At 50.8% G+C, this 14953-nt stretch overlaps 1 protein-coding gene across 1 annotated transcript in view; it reads left to right on the top strand.

Moving 5' to 3' along the window:
* Window positions 1-2456: 2456 nt before the first annotated feature.
* The window catches only part of APCDD1 (APC down-regulated 1), a 33316-nt gene continuing 20819 nt past the window's right edge, over window positions 2457-14953 (top strand). The window contains exon 1 of the mRNA XM_006066257.4: window positions 2457-2772. Coding sequence (XP_006066319.2) covers window positions 2715-2772 — 58 coding nt within the window. The 5' untranslated portion in view covers window positions 2457-2714. The remainder of the gene's footprint in view (window positions 2773-14953) is intronic.

Below are 14953 nucleotides of genomic sequence, written 5' to 3'. Positions count from 1 at the left end.
GCAAAAAATAATATAGAAAATGAGCCCTATACTGAGAACACTCTATCTTTCTAGACCAGCACAAGGCGGTGAGGGAATTTCAGGGAGCAGCAACTCTGGCTGGATGTTGAGGGTCAAGCATTTTAAGCGATGACATCACATGTGGAAAATAAACTGGCAAAACAGATTTGAAACTGGTGACATCATTCTGGCTGTTTCTACCACACCAGTAAGGCCAGATGGAAAGACAAAAATGGTATCAATTTGATGGTTATAATGACACCAAATCATGGCTGACCTGTTGGTTTTCTTCTCCTTTTAAATGACAGGATCAAATAATCATTTATGAAAATTATCACCTAATTGTTCTGCTAACATGCGATGAATGACCTTCACATTTCAATGACCAGTTGCTTGTACATAAACACACCATCCTAACACTCTCTCGTGTCATTTACTTGCTTCAAATATTTCCTGATAGACTAAAAGGCATCCAATGACAAAAGGCATAAAGAAGCTAGACACCTCCCAGTGTGTGTTGTTGGTGACAAGGCTAAGTCCTGTTTAAGCAGTCAAATACACTGTTTATATCATTCCCAACTGGCCAACATTCACAAGGAAATCAAGTTCCTGCTTTAAACCCGACTGACACATGGGCAACATTCAAATCCCACAGGTCATAATTGACTGCCCAAACCTAGAAACAGACACAAGCAAGGGATGGAGAAGAGTTGGTCCAGAGAGAGATGCTGCAATGCAAGCTCAACTCAGCTATGTTCCTGCTCCAGGGTTTTATGACACAACTGTCCCTTCTTTCACACATGAGTGTCTTTCATCCTCCAGATTTGCAAACATAGGCACATAACCCTCACCACATCCTTGTGAGGTAGGCAGGTGGTACATGATATGATTCCTCAAACTAAAGATGAAACGTGATAGTGATGGTGATAAAAATTAAAGTACATCAAACAGTATCAGCACCATCACATCAAAAGACCTGTGGCTTTCTCAGGAAAAAAAAAAGGAAATTGTCACACGTGCCCTCATCTGTTTTACCAAGTTTTACAAAGATGCTGAAGTTCAACTAGTGCTGAGAGTCTATAACACAAAGAGTTGAATTATTGATGCTACTTTGTTCAAAGGGGCAGAAAACTCATGGAAGTCACTCCTTCTAAGTGTTTTATTTATGAAAAACACCAGCAGAGTCCAGAATGTCCTCCCGATTCCATGTGGTCCCTGCTTTTCCTCAGCCAGTGTGAGGTGAGATTCAGCCTCCTTTACTGACAAACCTCCTCCTGAGCGCCCGGAAGCCTTGGAGGAGCTCAGAAGAGAGAACTCCAGGCCCACCAGAGTGAGCCCCCAAGTCGGCAAGCAAGGCAGCCACCTTGACCAAAAGCAGCTCTGGCTGTCCCTGCCTTTGTATCTTTAAAGCCCAGGAAAAAATGAACAAACTCCCAAGACCCACAGACCTTAAACAGAACCAAGCTTTGGGCCGGGAGGCAGGGGAGATAGGGGGAGACCAACAGAGAGTGTGACCCTGAAAATTTCCCCCTGTCCCCACAAGTCCTCGTCTCCTGGAAGGAGACTGGAAGAGGGGTCTGCATCCCTCCCCGCGCCTGCTCGTGAACCCCCCGGGGGGGAGGCTCTCAGCATCCTCACCGGGGTGGGAGGAGCCTTTTCTCCCCCCTGCCACCTCTCCTCTCCTCTCCCTCAGTCGCACGAACACCCCAAGCTTGGAACGCGGAACTCTCTTCGAATCCACTGGAGACCCCGGCCTTGCAGCGCCCCACTCTTTGTCCCCACACTTGCACAAGTGGGGAATCCTCCCCGGTGAGAGGAGGGAAGACACCGGTCCAGAGCTGCCCGGAGTGGGGAGGGCAGGGACGGGGAGGAACATGTGTTCCCCCTTTCGGGAGGGGGTCCTGGGCCTAGACCTGTGAAACCCTCGCAGGAGAACCTGTCCTAGAGTGGGAGTCGAGGAGGAGGGAAGTGGGGCGGGCCTGGGGGAAGAGAGGGGATGAAGTTTGAGAGGAGGGGCGCGGCAGGGCCGCGGGATAAGAGGAGGGAGACGATGGGGGGAGAGCCGGAGGGACAGGGGAGAGGAAGGGAGCGAAGGGGCGGCGATGGGGCAGAGCAAGGCCGGCGGACCCCAGCGCCCTTCTATTCCCCCAAGGGGTCGGGAGGCTCCCCGGCCCTCCTAGGCCCTACTCTATCGCCCCGCCCCACTCAGCCCCGCCCCACTCAGCCCCGCCCCCGGCAATCACCCCGCCCCGTCCAGGCCCCGCCCCGTTCTCGCCCCGCCCTCCAGGCCCCGCCCATCCAGCCCCTTCCAATCGCCCCGCCCCCGCTCCGCCCCGCCCCTGGCCCTTTTCAGGCCCGCCCCGGCTCCGCCCCGTTCCCGCCCCGCCCCCTCCAGGCCCCGCCTTGCCTCTTCCCGCGGCGGCGCCCTGGAAATATGAAGAGGCACAGCAGCAGCGGCCAGTGCAGCTCGGAGCGGCGGCGGCGGCCGGGCGGGCGCGGGGCGGCCGGGCGCTCAGGGCCAGGCGCGGGGCGGGAGGCCGGGAGCGGAGGGGCCAGGCCGGGCATGGGGCGCGCGGCGGCCGCCTGAAGCGTGCCTGGCCCTGTCCCCGCGCCGCCGGGCCGCGCCGCCCGGACTGCGGGCGGGTCCCGGGGAGCTGGGTCCCCGGACGGCTGGCGGTGCGGCGCGCGCGGCCGGTCCCGGAGGAGGCCCGGAGATGTCCTGTGTGCGCCGCCTCCTGCTCACATCCCTGTTCCCGGCCCTCTTGCTTCACGGTGAGTCCGGGGGTGGGGGTGGGGGGGGGACGGCAGCCGAGAGTGTCCCCGCGGGGACTCCCTAGAACCGAGGTGACCCCGCGGCAAGGCACAGCCCCATTCTGGGCGCCCTGGAAGAGGCTCGCGTTCCCGGGCGTCGGCCGCGCTCTCTCTGGAAGGGCGCGCGCTCAGACTTTCCGTCCAGGTCCCACGACACTTGTGTCCACTTCGCAGGGCTTCGGACTACAGGCCGTCAAGGACCCGCAGGCTGTGCGCCCTTCACAGAGTGTCAGAGCGCAGGGGGCTCGCGCTGAGCTCCAGGCTTTGGGGGGAACCGTGCAGAGGACTGTGATCATTTCAGGGCGAAAGCAGCGCGGGTGTTCTTGCGCGCCCCTCGGAGAACGAGTGTCTCAGGGGGCTGGGCAGGGGTCTGTCCCAGGTGGACCGGTAGGTTCTCTGGAGGCACTTTCAGGGAGTGGGGTCCTCGCAGCAGCAGAGGGGCAGTAATTAAAACTAGTCCCCTCAGTTCTCCAGGACCTGAGCTTGCTTCCCTCCTGCTCTCGTGGGTTTTGTTTCTGCTTCGTGTGTCACATGTTCTCAGCGGTCCCAGTAAACCCCCAGCTAGAGAGCAGCAGGCTTTACAAGTACTCCAGAAATTGCACTAAAGAAAGTAAGACAGCATTGCTCCAGGATGGGAAGGCGGACTTGTGGGGCTGGGTGGTGGCAAGCACGTGTGATGATCCAGATGTCCTGGGTCAGCTTTCCCTACAGGTGAACGCCTGGCCCTTTAGTAGAGTGTCCACCAAGAGCAGAGCTCTCCTGTCTCCACACCCACCATGACCTCTGCACGTCAGATCAGCAGGTCAGCGCCCTCGCAGCCTCTAGGTTTCTGATGCAGCTTCAGAAGGTGGTCAGGCAGTGACCCTTCAGACCATCTAGGAGAGGGAGGGGTAGCACCCTGGGATCCCTGAGCGACTGTTTTCTCTGTCATCCTGCTCAGGCGGGCGGCGTGGGCAGCACAGTTCCAAGGGCCCTGTGAACCAGTTGGGCTGGGCCAGACCTGCTGGACGGCCAAGGTGTACGTACCCAGAACCCCAGTGATCCCAGACTTTAAAAGTCAGGTTGGAAGACTCGCAGTTCGAGGGCCAGAGAAAGAGAGAAGGTGTAATTACAGGGTTGCGCTCCTCGGCCCATCTGCTTGGAATTACAGAGCAGTCTTCATCTTTGGCTGAAACATGAAACAAATCAGAGCCCACGGGCAGATCAAACGGCAGCTGCCACCCACACCAGAAACGAGAGGCAGAGAGAGAGGATGAAGGGGAGAGTGTCCCCTAAAAAACCTCTCATCGTAGTTGAAAGAAAATGGGCATATGGGTGAATGCCTTTAAAGTGAAAAAAGTATTTGAAATTGGCATGAACAGAATTTTTTTTTTTTTTGCACAAGGCCATTTGCCTTTTGGACTACAAAAGCCATCCTCAGAGACGCAGCCTAGGCCAACCCGTCCTGAAGTTTTCCTCCTTGTTTCGAGGGATGGAAGTTGAAACCACACTTCCTGCACCACAGTGCAAGCTGCGATAGTACCAAGGGGTAAGGGGAGCCCAAGTGCAGCCTCAGTGTGGCTCGAATCTAGCCCCAGATCTCTGGACTCCAGCTGAAGTCAGCCTGAACTCTGTGGGGTCGGGGTTTACCCAGACCCACAGTGTGCTGGGAGGGAGTCAGGAAAGGGGCATAAGCCAGTGGGGCCAGCCGCTGTGCACGTGTGCACATGTGTGCATGTGTGTGCAGGCATACATATGATGAAAGGATGTAAGATAAAAAAACAAGGTTTGCCAAGTTTAAGGGGATGACGAGGATAATCCTACAAAAAGTCATCCCATTTCAAAGTGAACCTCCTGTGGCAAAATTATGCACACTGATGTTGCCCACAGACCAGCTGCGCTCGTGGGGGCTCCAGCACAGAAGAGAAAGTGAGGGAGTAGTACTTCTGGGTATAAATCTCTGTGATCTGAGAGAGGCTTGCTTGGTACGATGCCTTAGGGTAGTGTAGAGCACCAGGAAAGAACTGAGTATTCTTCCTTTCCCCCTTTTCTGACCTGTTTTTACTTACTTGAAGTACTTTTAACAAAATATGAGCATTAGTCCATCTAACCCAAGGGAGTGGCTTCAGAGTGTGTCCTACTCTGTAGTTAGGGGTCTTGCAAGTATTTAAAGATTCTGTAGTAACAGATGGAGCTTGATCATTTATCTTAAGAGAAGTCATCAGTCTGAATAAAATTGCCTGCACTCTTTTAGAATGGCTTAATGATATGTCTGCTGGTATTGGAAAAGATCCTGATGCTAGGAAATATTGAAGGCAAGAGAAGAAGGGGGTGGCAGAGGATGAGAAGATTAGATAGCATCACTGACTCAATGGATACGAGTTTGAGCAAACTCTGGGAGATAGTGGAAGACAGGGAAGCCTAGTGTGCTGCAGTCCATGGGGTCACAAAGAGCTGGACATGACTGAGTGACCGAATAGCAAAAACAACCTTAGGATGCCATTTGTTTATTTATTAATATGGTAGCAATTAGTAGATTAAAACATATTTTCTATGGTGATGCATGTACTTGGGGCCAACTTTAATTAATTTAGTTCCTGACATCATTTATAGATTATTTGTTCCACCAAGTCTCATTAATAAGATTACAGAGTGCACAAGACCTTCAGGAAGATTCCAGGTGAAGACGCTGGAGAAACTATTGTGTTTGGCATCTGATCTTTGTTCAGTTTGGGGGTTACTTTTATTTCAACTCAGGCAAGTCATAAATCACCCCTAGATCCTATTGGTGAGTAAATTAGGGTCTGGCAAGACAGGAGCCTTTTGTTTATTTTAGCTTTTTTTTTTTTTTAAACTGTAAATGTGGTGAGAGACCCAAATTCAAAATGTGATGATGTGAAAGCATGCATGTCAGTTTTACTCTCCCCTCCTTCACCTCCTGAGAACAATTGCATTTCTTAGTCCAAATAAAGCTGGTTGAATGTCATGAGGGTCTGCAGCTGAGGGATGTCCCTTGTTGCTGTTTTCTTTGCTTCGATAAAAAGTCACAAAAGTCATCCGGCTCCAGAACACAGATTAACACGAGGCGTTTCAGAATAAGTGGTGCTGTCACGTGCCCCGAGTGCTGATTCTCTCTGCTGATGGAAACAAAACGTTTGGGAGGAAGTTTTGGAGCCGATGTTGGGGAGATGGTCTTCTCCTCAACACCGTTTACTTTGTAGCATTCATTGACTTTTCTGAAATGGGAAGACACTTTTGAGCTATTCTGTTTCACTCCAGTGTAGTCTCTTAAAGTTGAAAAAAAAAACCCAACCAAAACTGTGTGGATTACCAAAAGATTGTTTAACCAACAGAATGCAAGGAAACATTGCAATAGGGTAAAATAGAATCTTTGAAATATGATTTTTACTGAAGGCAGTTCTTGTGACCAAAAATACATTGCCTTTCCTATACCTTTTCCCCCTTAGTCATAAAATATAATCTTGAAAAGAAATAGGACTCAGCTGCTCATAGCAGGGAGCAAGGGTCGTAGGCAGATTGTAAATATTCTTTTGTGGAAGAAACCGACCGGCCTCAAGCATGTGGCTGAGCTGACTCATTGTAGCTGTGTTCCTTCTTTTTCTCCCTAAGTGAGTAAAGAGCTCAACATCAGTGGGAGACAGGGCTGTGCAAATGCACATCGTTAAGGGACAGACTGATGACAGCCTGATAAAACATTTGGGACTAGAAATGTGAAAAGGTATGTTGGTGATTGTGAGCATCTGCTGGAAGCTTACGTGGCGTGAGTGTCTTTAGGAGCCCCTGTGTGGGGTGGAAGTGATCCTGGGGAAAAGCTCAGGAGAGTCTGTCACCATCCCAGGAGGAGCGCCTGCTGTGTCCTGACATTGTGTGTCCTGACATTGACGTTTAGTTCTTCTCACTTTGGGAATAAAATTATTTTGGAAAATCGTGTAATCAGAGGAACCTAGGTCAGAGAAAGGATGTGAAGTCACCCTGCAGTGACTGAGGGTCTCCTGTTCTCGAAGGGTTTTCTAGCCTCCTTCCTTCAGCCATTCCGTCACCAGATCTGTCTACCAGGGCCTCCTGGTGCCTGTGTCCTTGCTGGCTGGGGACAAGGCTGGGAGGAGGGGCAGTCCCTTCCTGAAGATTCCTGAGAACACCTGGGGAAGGGGAGAGCTTATGGAGAGCCCAGAGCCGGGAGGTTGGCGCGCTGCCCTGACTGCAGTGTTTCTCCCTTCTGGGAGTCCCACACTCCATACACTCACACACCGTGCACATAGACACACCATACACACACACACACACACCCCATAACATATACACTCACACCATAACACACACACATGCCACGTACACACACCATACACATGTACGTACACACACCATACATACACCACATATACACACGCCACACACACACACACCATACACATACACACACACATATCACATATACATACTATAACATATATACACACACCACATACACTGTCACACACCATGCATATAGACACACACACCATGAACACACCATGCACATATACATAGCATGTATACACACAGCATACACCACACACACACACCATACATACACCATGTACACACACACCACACACACATATACCATACACATCTACACACGTGCCACAGACACGTTCAAACACATACCATGCATACACCACATGTGCACCATGCACATATACACACACTATACACAAACACATACATACCACACACACACCATACACATAGGTACCACACACATACCATATATGCACCACATACATACATACTGTGAAGACCCCAGGTGCATACACACAGTGCCCAAACACCACACACACACATCATGCACACACACACACCACACATGCACACACACACCACACATGCACACACAACACACCTCATGCACACAACATACGCACAGACACACACCATATACATAGTCACACACACCTCACACACACACATGACTCTGGCGAGCAGTCTGTGGTGGCAGCCGTCAGCTCCAGGCCCAGCGGGCAGGACTGCCATCTGTGGTTCAACCCCAGCGTCTGGCCCGGACACCGAGGCCTTAGAAGAAAACGACTTAGAGAATTACCTCGTTTTCATCTGAAGTTAAATGAAAGCAGGAATTTGAAATCTTGACTTTATTGTGTTTCTCATAAAGGGAAAATGCTTTCAGATAAGAAAGTTTAAAGACTGGCAAAAGCAACTCTCTCAGCTTTGATCTCCAGAGACATGGAAATAAAAACAAGAGCATGGTGAGTGTAGGTGCCCGTCTGGAGTGAACTCCAGCTTTTGTTCCAAAACATGGCAGCCGTGTGGGCGGTGGAGCAGCCTGCCGACCTCACAGCCCACTCACCGTCTCGAGGGCCCCCTTCATGGGCTAGGCGATGTCTTGGTGGAATGATCACTTGCATGTCCCCTGTTGTCCCATCGTCTCTCCATGGATTTGTCTGCATCACAATGCTCCACCCAGAGAGGCATCCTCGCTCTTGTGCAAGAGGGATGCAGGTCACGTTGCATCCAGGATACAAGGTGCATGGTGAGGGGGGACGGGTCTTTCAGAAACCTGCCACCCTCCAAAACCACCATTGTGCATGTCTTGATGTTATACTTACTTGGCTGTTTTGATATAATTTTTTTAAGCATTAAAGCACCTTTGCAGTGACTACCCAGCTCAGAGTTGAGTTCAGTCCCAGGTGTCCAAGTGTGCCTGGAAGTGTTTCCTTCCCAACTGATTTCTCACTTTATAGTATGGATGGTGGTTTGGAGTGTTGGGTCCTCAGTCTAGATGGGCAGGTCAGAAGCTGCAGGGTATATCGAGGGGACTCAGATTTTTTAAATGTTACTGAGAACTTGGGGATGTGGCCACACACCATATCTCTCCCCCAAGTTTCCCTTCATGTGTCAGTGACGGGGCCGGCCTCATATAATACAACCTTGCACCCAGTAGGCCTGCAGCCACCTGCTGAGGGGAAGGTTGGCTCTGAGTCACTACTCTGTCCGCCCCCTACACCCGCCCTTCACCTTCTGTCTGATCCTGTCCATGGCCTGGCTCACTCTTCAAGAACAGCATGGGTTCAGGGATCAGCGTGGGTGATGGAGAAATACTGCATTTGTCCTTGTTGAAGCCAGTGTTCAGGGGTGCTTACTGTGAGCAGAGCCTGGTGACCTGGAGGCTGTAAATAGTCACCTGGCCCCATGGGCCTTGAACTTAGGGCACAAATCCCTGGGTAAATGGTTAATCCTGTGTCTCCTCTCGTTTGGGGAAATCTGGTCTTTTATTTGCTATCTCTGGGAGTTTTCACTGTCTGAACAGTAGACTCTCAATCATGGTAGAAGTAAAGTTCATTCTGGAGTCATTTAGGACTTCTGCTGTGAGTGATTTTGCCTGTGGGAATGAGTTTCTCTTGCACACACACATGCAGGAACACACATGCACGCACACATCCAGGCATGTGAACACACCCTCCAGAGCCCTAGGAACTCATGTAGTTCTCTGCAAGAGGTCATCTATGAAGTTGTCCCCTGAGCCTTGAGGAATTAGTTTGTTTTCAGCAAGAGAACAGTCTCCTTCCAGGGTCCTGTACTTGGAAGAAGCTACCCCTTTGTCATAACCATTTGATCTGGGCCCAGGCCTGAGACCTCAGATGTCAGAGACTGTTCTGTAGTGAAGTCACACTGATAGCCGCTTCATCAGAGCACCACTGACTGGGCCGGCTGGGTGTGGCTGTATCAGGGCCTGGCTCTTCCTAACACCCTTGACCTTGAAGACTGGTTTTCCTCTGCTCCTTTCTGTTCATGTGCCTGATATTTGAGAAACGAGATAATATGTGAGTCAAGTGAATCTTCAAGTATTTTGCAGATGGTAGTTATCATTCCCATTCCTCTAATTTTTAATTTGTACTGGGGCACAAAGGCACCTGTTCGATGACTGGCCAGAGTCACCTTGAAGCCTAGAAACAGCCCCTTTCTACCCGTGCTGGTGCTGTTTAACCTTTGAGATGCTCTTTTCCTTGTAGTCATTTGCAACAAAACTTAACGAATGAGACCCGATGAGTGAGTCTTCTCAACTGACCAATACATCTAGACTCCTTAGTTCACCAAAACCTTGATGTTATTTGTGTGTGTATCATACATGTGTGTTTCCTCACTCATGTGAGAAACACAGAGAGGGGGACCCTCTCATGGCCTAAATAGGACTGTCACCTGCTCACCCATGACTGCTGCATCCAGAGCACCGCCCACAGGCACTGCTATTCCTAACGGTGACCTCACTGTGCACCGCCTTAAGAACCTGAAAGACCGTCATGTCAACTGCACTCAGTGTTCAATGGCAGAATTGTCAGCAACCAAATATGGCGACGGGGCTTCCCAGGTGGTGCTAGTGGTAAAGAACCCACCTGCCAGTACAGGAGACTTAAGAGACTCAGGTTCAAATTGGGTTGGGAAGATCCCGTAGAGGAGGGAGTGGCAACCCACTCCCAGCATTCTTGTCTGGGAAGTCCCATGGACAGAGGAGCCTGGCGAGCTACAGTCCATAAGGTCCCAAATAGTTGGACACGGCTGAAGCGACTTAGCACAGGACAACACACAGCACAGCAGATACGGTGATTAGCCAATGCACTTCTGATTATACCGATAATCTAATCAAATGGAGGGTTTTAAAGTTATTATGCATGATAAGACATTTACTATTATAAGTAATAAGTACACTCAGGTAGTAACTGTTATCACAGACGCCGCCTTGGAGTTGGATGTCGATTTAAGCTGTTGAAGACGGGTGAAAGTGGACCCTTAAGTATTTTGCAAGAGTTTGTTTCCAGACTTAGTGCTGGTTAGTAATACTCCTGGTTTCCTCTGTCTTTCCCTCCCTCCTTTCCTTTTTAAATATCTTCTTGGTGAGACCTCTCCCTACCACATGCCAGAGATGGTCCATGCCTCTCTAGAACCACAGAGAAGATTTACTGCTTGTTGAAAGCAAGTCCCTTCGCTCATCTTTCTCACATATTCAGGCAAAAATGATACACTGAGCCATGACAGAAGCTTCATAATTGATCCTCCTGCTGCTCATCCCTCCAAAAAAGGGAAAAGCAGTCTTTCCCAAATGGAATCCTTATCCTGTGTTAGTTTGCTTAAAAGCTTTGGGTTCCTCTTCCCTGGTCCAGCCCACTCCATGCTCAAGATGACATACACAGGGCTCCGTCCTTGGCCACACCAGGGTCTCTCTTCCATGAGGCCTCTCCATCCTTCCTCCTTGTGTTGGGCGTGGGCTGCAAACTGCCTGGACCACGTCCACTGTCTTCAGGACACAGCAGCCCCTCCAGGAACCCCCCCAAGGCTGAACTCAGAGCCTACTCCCCCTCACGAGCCCCTCCATAAGCCCTGGGGTCTGGTTTCTTCCCCAACTGTAGGATGTGCCTACAGAGTGAATGCCTGGCCCTCCAGAGCCTTTCTGATGGTGTGAATGAATGAGTTGCTAGTTTCAGTCCCAGATTTGGAGCTGACACAGTCCTGGCAATGTGAGAAAATGGGACCCTGGGTTGGCCAGAAGTCTAAGACTGGTCTTGGAGGGTACCCGATGGCTGATCCTGGGAAGGGAGTCCTGGGGTGTAAGGAGTTGCGGGGAGTGGGGTCCACATGGCCTCCCCTACAGCTGAACTAGGTGCCTCATGTGGCCTTTTCACTCCCAGCCGTTGATTGAATATTAGTCGGAGCCTGGCTCAGATGCTAAAGAATCCACCTGCAATGCAGGAGACCTGGGTTTGATCCCTGCGTTGGGAAGATCCCCTGGAGAAGGAAATGGCTACTCACTTATGTATTCTTTTTTTTTTAATTGAAGGATAATTGCTTTACAGAATTTTGTTGTTTTCTGTCAAACTGCAACATGAATCAGCCATAGGTATACATATATCTCCTCCCTCTTGAACCTCCCTCCCATCTCCTGCCCCATCCCGCCCCTCTAGGTTGATACAGAGCCCCTGTTTGAGTTTCCTGAGACATTCAGCAAATTCCCATTGGCCATCTATTTTACAAGTGGTAATGTAAGTTTCCATGTTACTCTCCTCATACATCTCACCTTCTCCACCCCTCTCCCCATAAGTCAGTTCTCTATGTCTGTTTCTTCACTGTGACACTCCAGTATTCTTGCCTGGAGAATCCCATCGACAGAGGAGCCCAATGGGCTACAGTCCATGGAGTCGCAGAGTTGGACACAACCGACTAACACTTTTCACTTTCACATGGGGCAGGTGTCCACGACTCACACCAGGCAAGCTGGGTGAGTGTTGGCAACCCCATCCAGAGCTGACCCTTAGAGACAGCTTCTCCTGCCTACTCCCACTTGACCCCTTCAGTTTTGCTTCCTAAGAACCATCAAGTTGATGGGTACTTCGAAGGAAAAAGATAAAAAGAGAATAAATTCCAGTCCCATTTCCCACCCTAGAGATTCATCCCCACCTGGTGGGTAGCCCTGTATCCCAGGGAGGGGTTGTCTATTGAGTCCTCAGTCCTGCTGGCCTCCTGGGCAACACCTCGCCTGGGCCCTGATGTGGCTCGTTGTCCAACAGGAGCAGCAGCAAGATGGAGACTGGTCTCTAGAAGCCCTTTGCCTGCTCTCTGCTGCTACTGCTGCTAAGTTGCTCCAGTCATGTCTGACTCTGCCTGCTCTCTAATGATGTGCAATTGGTAGTTTGGGGATTTTCTTTCTTCCTTCCCTTGTTATAAAGCTGCCTGTGGGCACCCTCCTTGGGTGGCGCCCGCCTCCCGCACAACCACACAGGTCCTGAGTACCATGCCCTCTTCCCCCACCCCGAACCTACCTCCTCTCCAGACCTGGCCACCATCCACACTGGTCCTCAGACATCCAGCCCAGTGAGACCTTGAGAGTCTCCATGTTGGAAAAACTCAGCTTCATTCTTCTTTGTGCTTCCAGCTCCTGCGCTGCACAGAGGGGCAGCACATGGGCACTTGTTACGGTGAGTAGCGCTTGTCACCGGCCTCGGGCCCCCATGCTCCTGTCCATCTGGGTCACCAGTGAGTCAGCTGCTGGGAGCCCAGACCTCTGGGCACTCTGTCCATGCAGAGCTCAGAGTGCACCAGGCTCAGGGGGACTCTCTCCATTATGGTAGCCGTCTTGTTAGGAAGGGCTTTCTCAGGGCCTCCAAGAGCCTGATCATCATTTGAAATAAAAGCATGTGTGCATGCCAAGTCATTTCAGCCTTGTCCAACTCTTGGCAACTCCACGGACTGTAGCCCACCAGCATCCTTGGTATTCTCCAGGCAAGAATACTGGAGTGGGTTACCATGCCCTCCTTCAAGGGATCTTCATGACCCAGGGATCAAACCCACGTTTCCTGAGGCCCCTGAATTGCAGGTGGATTCTTTACCACTGAGCCACTGGGGAAGCCCTAAAATAATAGCTGCTGCTGCTAAGTCGCTTCAGTCGTGTCTGACTCTGTGCGACCCCAGAGACGGCAGCCCAGCAGGCTCCCCTGTCCCTGGGATTCTCCAGGCAAGAACACTGGAGTGGGTTGCCATTTCCTTCTCCAATGCATGAAAGTGAAAGTGAAGTCGCTCAGTCATGTCTGACTCCTAGCGACCCCATGGACGGCAGCCCACCAGGCTCCTCCGTCCATGGGATTTTCCAGGCAAGAGTACTGGAGTGGGGTGCCATTGCCTTCTCCAAAATAATAGCAGCTAACATCTAATAAGAACCGTGAACCATGTGCTAAAGGAAACGCTCTTGGCGAGTCCTGAGACTGAGTCCAGGACCCTGCAGTGCTGCCACCTCCTCCTTACAGGTGCGCGCACGGGAGCTTGTGGGGCCGAGTGATGGGTTTGTGGTCATGGTGCCGTTGTGTGTTTCATCGGTTGTAGGACTGATGTCTTTTCATAAATAAGGTCTTTACAGTGGGTGTGCATCTTCCAGCCGTGAGCCTGTGGGTGGCAGTCATGCTGGGAACGTGGGTCTTCACCTGCGTGAGCCTGGACCCAGCTGCCCGTACTGTCCTCACCTCACTTCCTCTCTGTGCGCTCTTGTTACTCTCCATCTGTGGCATAGTTGCCAATAGCTTGGTCCTGAAAATAGAGTGAAAGTTTGAGCCAGGTGTTAGAATTCACTTGTAAATTCTACTCTCAGTGCTGAAAACAAAAGTGAAAGTAAGTGAAAGTGAAGTCGCTCAGTTGATCCAACTCTTTGCGACCCCATGGACTGTAGCCCACCAGGCTTCTCCATCCATGGAATTTTCCAGGCATGAGTAGTGGAGTGGGTTGCCATTTCCTTCTCCAGGGGATCTTCCTGACCCAGGGATTGAACCTGGGTCTCCCACATTGCAGGCAGACGCTTTACCATCTGAGCCACCAGGGAAATCCACTCTCAGTGCCAAGAACAAAACCAGGGTGGAAATCAGGCAGCCCAGTAAGAGAGCTGGGGGTGTCCCGTGACATCAGTGGGTCAAGTGTTTATCTCAGAGTGAGGGTGGGAAGTAGCTGCCCTTACATGTTTCCTCACTGAGAAACAGTTATGTGGAAGGGAAGATGCCCACGAAAAGACGAGGCTGTGTTTGAGCTTTGTTGTTGAGAGCCTTGTAGAGCAGAGCCATTACTGTCCCGAGTGAAGCTTTGCAGCTGAAGGCCGGATCTCACTGCAGAGATGAAGCAGTCAGAGGCCGTACTCTGAGGGTGTCTGGGCACTGCTGCCAAGGCCTGTGTCACTGTTTAAATGCAAGTGCTTTTTGTCACTGGTAATAAAATAATGATGCATCTTAACAATCACTGAAGTCTTGGGTTTGATGAAATCTGTTAAGTGGCTGATCCGGTTTCAAACCCAAGTAGCCCAGCTCTGGCATTTCTCCCATATCCACTCCCTTCTAGCTTTCCTTAGCTTTACGGGGACACATTTGCAGAGTGTAAAGGGGTTTATATAAATCAGTTTTAGAACAGAGCTTGGCTTGGTTGATCTGAGAGCATGGCATCTTGACTGAATGCTGAGTGTCACATTTAAAAGAGAATCTTCCCCAGTTCCCAGTGTCTCGTGACTTGAAGACTTGAATTAAAGTCTATTATTTTTAGCCACATAACAATTGCTCACACAATTGACTACTCAACAGATGGCAAGTTATACTGTATTATTTCTTCGTTTCATTCCCACCGGGAG

The sequence above is a fragment of the Bubalus bubalis genome, chromosome 22 (genome assembly GCF_019923935.1).
Source record: "Bubalus bubalis isolate 160015118507 breed Murrah chromosome 22, NDDB_SH_1, whole genome shotgun sequence".
NCBI lineage: Eukaryota > Metazoa > Chordata > Mammalia > Artiodactyla > Bovidae > Bubalus > Bubalus bubalis.
Note: the sequence above shows the minus strand (reverse complement) of the source record. Positions and strands in the feature narration are given on the sequence as shown.